The following is a 12,397-nucleotide window of genomic DNA, read 5'->3' as shown; positions in this document are numbered from 1 at the left end:
TTCAAAAAAATAAATAATAAGATCATAATATTTAAATAATTTTCCATATTTTTGTTAATACTAAAAGTGTAGTAGAGAATCTATTATTAATACTATTTTTTGAAGAAGAAAAACCACTTCTCTTTAAAAGAAAATTAAGAAAATGATATTATTGTTAATGATGTTTGTGAGATGCAAATTATAACATGTTTGGATTATCATTTCTTACATGTTAAGCATACTTAAAAAAAATGCTTATATTCTTTGCATCTTTTACTTTAAACATGGTTTTTAAAGTTTTACGACAGTAACATAACCATATATAAAGTAATCCAATCCAGAATGCGAAACATGGATTATAAATATTAGAGTTTAATCTTATTTATTTATTTTTATTGTTATTATAAGATACTTTATATATTTTACATTACTTTTTCTTAAAATAAGACTGATAATAAACACAATAAAAAAAAAAAAAAACAAGAGACACTTCCTTCTACTAAAGATCATGTCTTAAGCTTTGTCTTTATTAAGAATAAATGTTCATTTTAGCAACTGAATTTTGTAATAAATACCAATCATTGTATTGTTTTTTATTTACCTTTCATTTATTGTATGTTACACAATTTTTTCCTTAGTTTTCAAATTAAAAGTTGCACAAATAATAAAGAGAGAATGATATATGATATATGTTTTACAAATTCAATTACTCAAGTAAATAACAAAAATAATGTGGTGCGTATATATTTAGTTTATGATTGAACCTGAAGATGGATTCAATATACTGGATTTAAGGGAAAAAAAAAAACGAAAGTGAGATCATTTAGATTAAAGTAAAAATAGTGAAAAATAAAAAAAAAATTATTAGAATTTGTGAATGATATGATTTTTGTGATAAATTAAAAAAAAATTATAAAATAAGATTGCAAGTTTATTGTTGTGATTAAACTTAATTTAAAATAAATAAAATTGTTTTTAAATCTCATCAATTAGTTTTAACTTAAAAAATATTTTTTTATTACTTCTTTCATTATTTATTTATTCTTTTTCAAATTTAATATTGGCTCTCCCGTTTTGATAACTATATTTAATTTCTTAAATAAAATTTGAAGCAAATTTTTCTACGTTAATGTCATTAGTCGGTACTAACATAAATACATTTGGGCGATAACAATAGATGCTATCGTGTATATATGTATGTATTTTTAAAATATTAACTATGTGTAATATTATATTAGTAGGTAATGATATTGTAATTTTATTAAGTTAATATATAAAATAAAATTATATTTATTAAAAATAAAGTAATATATATTAGAAAAGATGGAAGAATAACTGTTGATAAATAAAGAATAAAGAAAAGAAACAAAAATAGATAATTTTATAAAAAATTTGTAAAAATAGTAATCAATTTTCAAAAAAATTATAAATAATTATATTTTAAAAGATAAAATTAATATTTTAAAAAATAGACAAAAAAAAAATCTTCTTTAGCCATGACACGGTTATTCTTCAAAAAAAATTTACAAGAGAATGACTAATATTCTATTATTTTTTATTTTAAAATTTTAAAATAATAAGAACGGTACATGTCGAAACTTTAAATCTAAAAAACGATAAAATAATTATACGCTTTTTTGTATGATTATCTAATCACAACAAAACATGTCAGGTGCTTAAGATCTTTTACAATATATGACAAAAAAAATGTAGATTTACAGTAATTATTTTAATAACTATATCTATCATTGTTATTTGTTCACAGTGTAAAGAACTTTACTGTCATGATACATAGAAATTAAAGTAAAACATAAAATACTAACAAAAAAAAAAGAAAATACTACTTTACTTATAAAAATAGTCGCATTAACAATTATGAAAGCATACTTCTTTTCTTGATTTTCTTTTAAATATGTGATATTTTTCTATAAAAATATAACAAAAATAAATGTGGTATTAGTATTTAAAAAAATTACGTCATTAAACTTCTATCAATTATTATAAATAGTTGTATTTTGTTTATAAATTAAATTATTTAATTTTTAAACTTTATGAAATTTAAATAAATATTCTCTTAAGGAAATCATATTATAGTTCAACATGGAATTATGTTGGCCACACAGAAAAAAAAATTCACATATTATTTATTAAAAATATTTTATCAACTAAATAAAATTTTAAAATGAAATAATTTATAATTTAATTTAAGAATAAAATATAATTTTTCATAATAACTTAATATGAAAAATATATTTAATTATATATATATATATATATATATATATATATATATATTAACTTTTCATTATTTTGCTTAAAAACTAAGAATACAGTTGAATGAACGTGCGGCGTACCAAACATCCAATTTATTGTCTCCTCATTGGGGTTTCTCGTGGGCCATCTTTTTTTTTTTTACATTTTTCTATTCTCTTCTTTCAACATTTTCGTAACACATTTCTTATTGATGTATCATTAGAGTATTTTATTTTTAAACCTTCAACTAATAAAAAAAACAAATTATTATATATCTAGGTTTGTTCATAACATTTACGAATTATTTTCTGAATATATAAAATATTAGGTCTCTAGATGTGATTACATAGCATTGTGAATACATTCTAATTTAATTACAATAGTCGATTAAAATAAAACAATTTAATTTTTAAAAGCTTAATTGTTGCTCTTGATCAGCATCATCATACTTTAAAATATATTCACTCATTTTAAAAAAAAATGATAGAGGTTAATTTCCTAGGAACAGAAAAAAATAGAAGTCCAGAACAATCTCAAGAGATTAAGAACTCTAAGTAAAGAATAAAAGAACCAATCTCATGTTAAGACTTGAAAGAGGCAATAAAACAAATGGAATGTGTTCAAAGAAAATGACATCTAGGGTTAGCTACTTCAATAACCCAAGTAAAGTGGTTTTGAACAGTGATAAATAACACATTTACATAAAATAAATTCTGAACATAATTTTTTATAAAATGATGAAAAGATTGATTAAATTGGAAATAATAAAACTTAAGAGGCTTAATCAACTTGAGGGTGAAACACATGGAGATGGTGAATTTAGTTTTATAAAAGAGAGTGGAAAGAATTTGATTTGAATCTAGTGCGCTCCAACGTTCAAATAGACCAAGGATCCTCGTGATTCATCAAACGGTCACAAATTTCCATGTGAAGTTCTTTAAATTGATCCTAGGCTCGCTCGTAAAATCCCCTTCCAATTTCACTCACAAGCTCTTTTCATTCTTCTCTCAGACTATGTATCTATAAATATCAATCCTGCATGCAGATCTCCAACAATCAAAATTACAATGCTCATTTTTCACCATCTTTATCATCATTATACCTTCTTCTCTACGTGAAATAATACAATAAGAACCCCAATGTCCCACTGTTACTTTTTCAACCCTTCTTCTTTTTCTTCCTGAATTCTTTTCAAATTTCTTTTCCTCACCCAAAGTTCTCTTCTCAGATCCTGAATCCTGATCTCACCAAGACCCACCTTCCAAAAATGCAACTTGGGACATGGGTGCTGTTCAACCTTCTTCTCGTATCTTCACTTCTCAGTGAGTTCTCTGAAAGTGTTTCGCAGGCACCAATCTGTTCAGAACAAGACAGGGCTTCTCTTCTGAGCTTCAAAGCAAGCATTTCGCAGGACACGTCGCAGACACTGTCCACGTGGACGGGCAGAGATTGCTGCGATGGCGGGTGGGAGGGAGTTCAGTGCAATCCATCCACTGGGCGAGTGAACGTGTTGCAGATTCAGAGGCCAGAGAGAGATGATGAAACGTACATGAAGGGTACTCTTTCTCCATCTCTGGGCAACCTGCATTTCTTGGAGGTAATGATCATAAGTGGTATGAAGCATATTACAGGACCCATTCCTAGTAGTTTCTCAAATTTAACCCACCTTACCCAGTTAATTTTGGATGACAATTCCATTGGGGGTTGCATTCCTCCAAGTTTAGGTCGCTTATCCTTGCTTCAGTCCCTTTCACTCGCTGGAAACCATCTGAAAGGACAGATCCCTCCAACATTTGGGGCTCTCACAAACCTTGTCCAACTTAATTTAGCAAGAAATTCTCTCACAGGTCCTATCCCCCTCACTCTTAAAACCCTTCTAAATTTGCAATACCTTGATCTCAGCTACAATTTGTTATCAGCTCCCGTTCCGGATTTTATCGGGGAGTTAAAAAATTTGACTTACATAGACCTTTCCTCTAACCTTCTAACCGGAAAAATTCCAGTTTCCTTGTTCGGCCTTGTAAATCTTTTAGACCTGTCCTTGAGCAGTAACAAGCTCACAGGGAACATTCCAGATCAGGTCGGAAATCTGAAATCCCTGACCAGTCTTCAACTCAGTGCCAATCTGCTCACAGGGCATATTCCACTGTCGATATCAAAATTACAGAACCTCTGGTATCTCAACCTATCGAGGAATTGTCTTTCAGATCCCTTACCAGTAATCCCTACCAAGGGCATCCCTGCCCTTTTGTCCATTGACCTGTCTTACAACAACCTTAGCCTTGGAACTGTTCCTGATTGGATCAGAAGCAAGCAACTCAAAGATGTACATCTTGCTGGGTGCAATTTGAAGGGAGATCTTCCACACTTCACAAGACCTGACTCTTTGAGCTCCATAGACCTGTCAGATAACTACTTGGTTGATGGTATTTCAAATTTCTTCACTAACATGTCCAGCCTGCAAAAGGTCAAACTCTCCAACAACCAGTTGAGGTTTGACATATCTGCAATCAAGTTGCCAGCGGAGCTCTCTTCCATAGACTTGCATGGAAATTTGGTGGTGGGTTCATTATCAACAATAGTGAATAACAGGACAGGCACCTCTTTGGAGGTTATAGACGTGTCAAACAATTTCATTTCGGGACACATCCCAGGATTTGTGGAAGGCTCAAGCTTGAAGGTACTAAACGTGGGAAGCAACAACATAACAGGTCCTATTCCAGTCTCTATCTCAAATTTGGTATATCTTGAGAGACTGGACATCTCAAGAAATCACGTATCGGGAACCATCCCCTCAAGTTTAGGTCAGTTGCTGAAACTAAAATGGCTTGATGTATCCATAAATGGATTAACAGGTCAAATTCCGAGTAGTTTATCACAGTTAACTGGCCTAAGGCATGCAAATTTCAGGGCAAACAAACTGTGTGGTGAAATACCACAAACCCGACCATTCAACATCTTTCGACCGGTTGCTTACGGCCACAACTTGTGCTTATGTGGCAAACCTTTACAACCATGCAAGAAACACGGAAGCATGGGTCAGTGAGATGCTGACTCTATCATACTAAATATATATTATATATATATATATATATGCTAATGTCTTGCGACCATTGTTACATAGAGCAAAATAGAATAGGTACCCCCACATCTGAATATTTTTCTTTTCGAGGTCGACCACAATGCAAGTTCAATTTTATAATTCAACATTGTTTCTAATAAAATATGCATTCCTTTTACTACGAGCTTAGATTGTATATTAGAATGGTCTCAACGGCTTTTTTGTGTGGGTATACTAAAAAATATCACAGTAAACACTGGCACATGTGGACCTAGCTTTTAAAGGTTGACCACAACGCTAAAGAGCACCATGTCCTGAAAGAATCTTATCCAGAAAAGCATGGCGTGAATCAAGCCAACAAACGCAAAGCAACTCCTACAACTGAATGCTACGCACATGTCAATGTCATGAATAGCTGTAGCCACACACCATACTACATCATCAATTACCCTAAACATATAATAAGCAAGAAACATAACTAAAAGGAATCAGCCACACCATACTCCATCAATTACCTTAAACGTAGAATAATCTAGGACAAAAACTAAAAGGCATCAATCTCTTTGTAGAAAACAATGTGGCTACGATTCATCAAATATTTCATGGGAACATTACAAAAGCAAAATGTTGCACTGGGATTTCAAAGCATTTTAAAAAATAACAACTAAACGTTAGCGCCGGACTAAAACATATTTCAGAATTTACAACCCTAGTCTCACTACGAAATTCAGCAGCCTTTCCATAACATTTATAAGCTCTAAGGAGTGCCAAAGCGCCATCACTACTCTTCATCGGTTAACTCTTCTTCCACTTCTTTTGTAGCAGTTTCCTTATCAGATCCAGCTTCATTCTGCACCAAAATCTACCTAGTTAGAACAAAAGAGCAAAAACAATAAACAAATAACAAGAAATATATGTCCACACAATAAAAAAAGTAAACATACAGCTTCAACTTCACCAGCTTTATAGCTTTCCATAGCCTTCTCATATTCTGCCTTGAGTTCAGCAACCTTATCCAAATAAGGCTTCTTATCCTGAAGTACCAGGGTATGTCGAGAACATTATTTAGCATCAAACAAGTAAAGAAACACAGAAACACTACGCAACAGTTTTACTTACTTCGTCAGTCATAGACCTCCATTTCTCACCAGCCTCCTTCCCAACCTATGATTTCCCAACAAACAAGACAACCAATAAATCCCAACTACAATTCATTTGGTCAAACCAAAGAAGGACTTAAGCATATTTAATATACCCTTTTAACATCCTTCGAATCAGGATTAGCTTCCTTAAACGTTTTTCTAAACTCATCCCTGCAACAGATTATTGCCTCAATCATACTCACAGACAAACAAACCACGGAATCTTTAACAGCACAGGCACATACAAACAAAACAATCCTTACAAAAAGACAAAGAAGGCCGTGGAAGGACGCTTAGGCTTGTTAGGATCCTTGACCTTCTTTACCTTCTCTACCTTAGCCTTTTTTGCCTTTGGCTCTTTAGATTTGGGTTTCTTCCTACACAATGTCAAGAATCAAACGTCAATAAAAGCACTACAAACCTTTATAAACACAAATCATGGAAAAGGAAGGAATCGGAGCAACCACCTCTCTTGCTTCTTAGGTTCGGCAGCCTGGTCCACAACCTGCGCATCTGAATAACCAAACAAAAACAAAGTTATTATAAAGTCACTGATAAACAGAACAACTAAAAGAAAAAGAAAAAAGAATAAACAGTCATACCAAGGTTCATTTTAATTTTAGCCTCAAGGCTGCAATTGTGCATGTCGATGAGTGCCACCGGCACATTCTTCTTGCACTCGTCACTGCAAGGAAAAAAAGAAAAGAAAACACACTCACATCAACAAACAAACATAACGAAACTGGAAGTAAAAGATGCTCTACAATTTCACTGCGTCGTAAATAAAAGGCATAAATAATATCGCAACATAGATAGTCCAAAACCTAATAGGATAATATCAAGAACAACGCGAATAATTTATAATTTCAATTATCATAATCAATTTAGACGAAAGAAGTTACAAAGAGTAACGAACCATCGCGCAAAAGCACTGCCATCTTTAGCACGAACTAGAACGGAAGCAGAGCGAGAATCAACAGCGTCCACTCTCTTCCTCGTCTGAGATGCCATTTCTAATCACAGTTTTCTTCTGCTTCACACTCCACTGGATTCGAAGTAAGAACACAAAAAGGTTCCAATTTGCAATATATAGTATGAAATCATAGGAGGGAAAACTGAACAGTCATGCTTTTCGTTTTAGCGCCAATAACCGCGCCTTTTCCTTTTCATTTCATTTTTTCCTTCCTTTCCCTCATTTCTGGCCCACTCCTTTTTTTTTTGTTAAATTGGACCCTTGCATAACTTTTTGTCAGGGGGCTTCTCCCTGCACCTCCAAAGAAATCTTCTGTACCCCCAAAACGTACTTTATTTCCAACGTTGCCCCTGGTTAAAAAAAAATTTACTGTGCCTTTTCTTAATTTCACCGCACTGCACCCCAAATACACCTGCAACCCTCACCGCACTGCACCCCAAATACACCTGCACCCCAAATACCATGAAACGGAATAGCTATTCCGTTTCACATCTTTAACACACGGATTATGTAATCCGTTTAGAAAAACAAAATTTTGGTTTCTCTTTCATGTTCAAGTGTGTGGACTTCAAGTGTTTGATGTGTTGGACAATACAAGGAGCGGAAATTTCAACGAAATGAGTTATTCAATTCTGATACATATACGAAAATCATAATTTATACGAAACGGAACATAGAATCCGTTTCAAAACTGTATGAAACGGATTCTGTATTCCGTTTCATAAAAGAATTAGCATATTTTTTTATGAAACGGAATACAGAATCCGTTTCAAAACTGTATGAAATGGATTCTGTATTCCGTTTCTAAAAAATTTGCAAATTTTTTTATGAAACGGAATACAGAATCCGTTTCATACAGTTTTGAAACGGATTCTGTATTCCGTTTCATAAAAAAATTTGCAAATTTTTTAGAAACGGAATACAGAATCCGTTTCATACAGTATGAAACGGATTCTGTATTCCGTTTCATAAAAAAATTTGCAAATTTTTTTATGAAACGGAATACAGAATCCGTTTCTGTATTCCGTTTCATTTGCAAATTTTTTTATGAAACGGAATACAGAAACGGATTCTGTATTCCGTTTCACAAAAAAATTTGCAAATTTTTTTGTGAAACGGAATACAGAATCCGTTTCTGTATTCCGTTTCACAAAAAAATTTGCAAATTTTTTTGTGAAACGGAATACAGAATCCGTTTCTGTATTCCGTTTCATAAAAAAATTTGCAAATTTTTTTATGAAACGGAATACAGAATCCGTTTCATACTGCATGAAACGGATTCTGTATTCCGTTTCGCATGCATTTTGATTTTTTTTTTTAGGATGGGGCTAACCTGGATGGAAACAGTAGAGAGAATGAACGAACGAAGGACAGAAAACGAATGACAGAGAAATTTAAACTCTTATGCACCACGAACCAAAAAATTTAAATGAAGGTGAACACAGCATGGAGAAGAAACGAAACGGATTTCAAGAAGTAACGTTTTGGGGGTGCAGGGTGTTGGTGACGCAGTAAATGAAATTTACTGCGTCGTAACCACTTTCACCCACTTTCTCAGCGGTTGTAAATAAGGGTATTAGAGTAATTTTTGGGGGTACTGAAGAATCCTTGGAGGTGCAGGGAGAAGGCCCCTTTTGTCAAGTTTCCATTATTGGCCCATTTCTCCGGGACTTGCTATTTTGTCAAGTTTTTTTATTTAATAATTGTCAAACAAAAATTCAATCACTTTACCAAAAAAATTCATCTAGTATAGAAAGAGGGAAGATCTAGGTTATTTGTTCCTGCACCTCCATAAGTTTCTATCAGCACTTAATTTACAAAAAAATTCATTTTATAAATTTTAATTGTATAACTAAAAAGTTATTTAATAGTTGGAGACCGTCCGCGTTTTTCTTAATTTAAATTTTAAAATTTAATATAATCATCGTTATATTTAAATAAATTAATTATTTATATAATTATATTTTATTATTATAATTATATATATTATATTTAAATAATAATAATATAAAAATTAAATATTTAATTACTATTAAATGTTATAACAAATAAATCAATAGGTAATAAATAATACAGTTAATAATAGTAATAATTATACTAATAATATACTTTACTTTTTATAAATATATTTTTATTTTGTTTATTAACTTAATAACATTATAATATCATCAATTATAAATATAATTCAGAAAATACGTACACATAAACGCTATCAATAGTACATGTGTTTACCCTATTAATAGTAATAATAATGATAATTTGTAATATAATAGAAATACGTAATGATAAATTTAAAAGACATTTTATTTAAAAAATAATTATTCTTTGAGATTTGATTATAAGTTTTATCCATCAAATTTATTTAGTTGATAAATAAAAGTAATTTGAAAACACCTATGATTTATTCAAAAACAAATACTAATTACGATTGGATAAAACAAAACATGAGAAATTGTTTACATATTGTAGGTTATAAACATAATATTATTAATAAAGTAAATATACAAAAATGGTTTTTACAATAATATTAACAACAATAGAAGGGAAAGAATACTCTTTTTTGCAATAAACCCATTAAAAAATGTTCAAATCAACCTCTACAAGCATTATTTACCATAACAGAGCTAGCTCTTTATTATTGACGTTGAGAGTTTGATCATTAAATAAACATTTGAAAAAAAAAATCATGAAACTAAAGAATGTTGTTCTGAGCAGAAGTTGGTCTGGTGTACTCTGCACTGCATATTGTGTTTTGCAAGATGTTAAAACCCTATCCTAACTTAGAAAAAAGTTAACTTTTTTTCCTCCAATCACACCTGATGCAAATCCAGTTAAGGTCATTGTGATTGTGTAATGAGTATTTTAATTGTCTCTGTATTCCAGAGATTCCACAAGGTTACACTGACACTAAAAGAATCAAAGCAACACCAGAATGTTTGCTTCGCTTTTTCACAGCAAGGCATAATCGTTCAGAGTATTGTATTGGAGCATAAGAAAAATAACGAAAAGATAAAGCAGGTAACATTCAAGTTTTTCCCATTTGATTCACACAACATTAAACATCAAAAACATGAAGCATATAAATCACACGTAGAACCCAAAAGAAAACAAGTGAAGTGACTTCTTAACCTTCAAATCTTCATCATCACACATTATGAGTGGTGTGGTGGTGAAGGTGAAAGAAGAGAAAATTGCCATCGTCAAAGTTCAAAGAGTAACTAAGAGGATCGTAGATAAAGTTGTTCTTAGTGGAACAACCCTTCTTATTCTTCTTCATTTGCCTCTTCATATATGCTCTGACCCTCCAAAACCAACTCCTCAACCTTCTCCTGCATTGCACAGCCACCACCCCAGATTCAAATTCAAAACAACAACACATCAAAACCATCTCCACTTCAGCACACAGAAAGAAAGGAAAAGAGATGAGAAGAAGTTAACACTCCTTGGTATTATATATGCAGAAAGATTACTTTTTTGTGTTTGTTTATGTTGGGTGTATCTATGTCGTTTGAATGGATGGCTTGGAGGAGAAGTTTGAAGGGTGTCTTTTTCCTGTTTCCTAGGAACTGATGTGGCAGTTGTTGTGTTCTGTGAGAGAGAAAAGTAGGGTCATTACTCTTAACCGGGTAAACCAGTGTGGTAAGGAATAGATAGACTGACACATATGTATGGGGACACTACTTCACAGATACTTTCTCCTATTCCAATAATAATCTACTATAATATATATATATATATATATATATATATATATATATATATATAACATGTTTCAACTTTTCTGTCATATGTTATTTTTGTTGGTGTTGGATTCAGAGACAGTGAAAGTTGTAGAACAAAACATGGTGAAGACAGTGTGTTGTGTAGTGTTTTTTTTTTTACTGGTGAAAAGTGTTGGTAGTGTATGCATGTTTTGACATAAGACAAGGAATGGTGTTCACAGTGAAAGGCCTAAAATTACGCTGTGAAAGTGAGAATGTTGATATCGTTTTCCAAAATATTTGATGGATGGATTTATATCTGACTTTTGATGGATGGATGATTACATATAAATGATTACAAGAAGTTATGATTACTGGAATTTCAGAATTTTAAGTAATTTTAAGTCCAATTACTAATGTAAGTTTGAAAGATTTTATATTGATCAAACTGAATTTCTGTCACATATCCACGACTTCAGTATCATGTTAAAAATCGCCTAAAATTAACACTGATTAATGTTAACATTGTCTGATTTAAAATTTTTTTCTCCTTTTAAATCAGGGTTGTGTTATATTATAACAATTTAGAATTTTAATTTTGGTTGTGAAAGGTTAGAGCAATGTTGGTGCAGACTACAATTTGTGTTGGAACAGTTTTAGTATTAATAATTTTGAGTGAAAGTTGTGTAATTTGATACAGTTCAGTATTTTTAATTTTATGTAAGAATCTTCTAAGTTATGCAAATTTAAAACAATTGTATTGTGTTTGTTTTTTAATATTTTTTGTATCATAATGGAAAATATAATTTGTTGTGATTATTTATTTTAAATTTATGTATTTTAAGAACCGATCCGCTTAAGAAGGATCTCATTCATGTACTTTTGAAATTGATTTAGGTATGATATGACGATAAAAGGTCCGATTTACAGAAATACCAATTTATATTAATTATTATATAAAGAATTATATAATAATTTATATATTATTTCTATTAAAATACTTTTTTTAATATATCAGATCAATTAAATCACTAATAAATAAATACACAATTCGCTTTCAAATATACTTAAACTCTGTCTTTTTTTTTTCCTCAAAATTTGTTACTCAGACGAACACATTCTCCTAAATTAAGTTTAGTGAAATATATATATTTTCTTATTAAAAAAAGTTACACAAGAGACTTCTAATATTTAAGCCCGTTATTGTTTGTTTGCAATATATATATATATATATATATATATATATATATATATATATATATATATATAAAAGTTAATACAAATAAAT

At 30.9% G+C, this 12,397-nt stretch overlaps 2 protein-coding genes across 2 annotated transcripts; one reads left to right on the top strand and one right to left on the bottom strand.

Annotated features, from left to right (window-relative positions):
- The first annotated feature begins 3,079 nt into the window (after positions 1 to 3,079).
- On the top strand, positions 3,080 to 5,471 carry LOC114189857 (DNA damage-repair/toleration protein DRT100). Its single transcript, XM_028078573.1, has 2 exons — positions 3,080 to 5,036; positions 5,143 to 5,471. Exons 1-2 carry the CDS (start codon positions 3,500 to 3,502, stop codon positions 5,298 to 5,300), a joined length of 1,695 nt encoding a protein of 564 aa, XP_027934374.1. The 5' UTR covers positions 3,080 to 3,499; the 3' UTR covers positions 5,301 to 5,471.
- A 355-nt stretch (positions 5,472 to 5,826) lies between these two features.
- Positions 5,827 to 7,560, bottom strand: LOC114190716 (high mobility group B protein 7-like). The gene is made up of 8 exons (XM_028079698.1): positions 7,352 to 7,560; positions 7,038 to 7,120; positions 6,903 to 6,948; positions 6,699 to 6,812; positions 6,549 to 6,606; positions 6,413 to 6,457; positions 6,238 to 6,327; positions 5,827 to 6,143 (listed from the first exon to the last, which is right to left on the bottom strand). Exons 1-8 carry the CDS (start codon positions 7,444 to 7,446, stop codon positions 6,075 to 6,077), a joined length of 600 nt encoding a protein of 199 aa, XP_027935499.1. The 5' UTR covers positions 7,447 to 7,560; the 3' UTR covers positions 5,827 to 6,074.
- Positions 7,561 to 12,397: the final 4,837 nt, after the last annotated feature.

The sequence above is a fragment of the Vigna unguiculata genome, chromosome 7 (assembly GCF_004118075.2).
Source record: "Vigna unguiculata cultivar IT97K-499-35 chromosome 7, ASM411807v1, whole genome shotgun sequence".
Taxonomy (NCBI): Eukaryota; Viridiplantae; Streptophyta; class Magnoliopsida; order Fabales; family Fabaceae; genus Vigna; species Vigna unguiculata.
The sequence above is the reverse complement of the archived record's forward strand: the minus strand, read 5'-3'. Positions and strand labels throughout refer to the sequence as shown.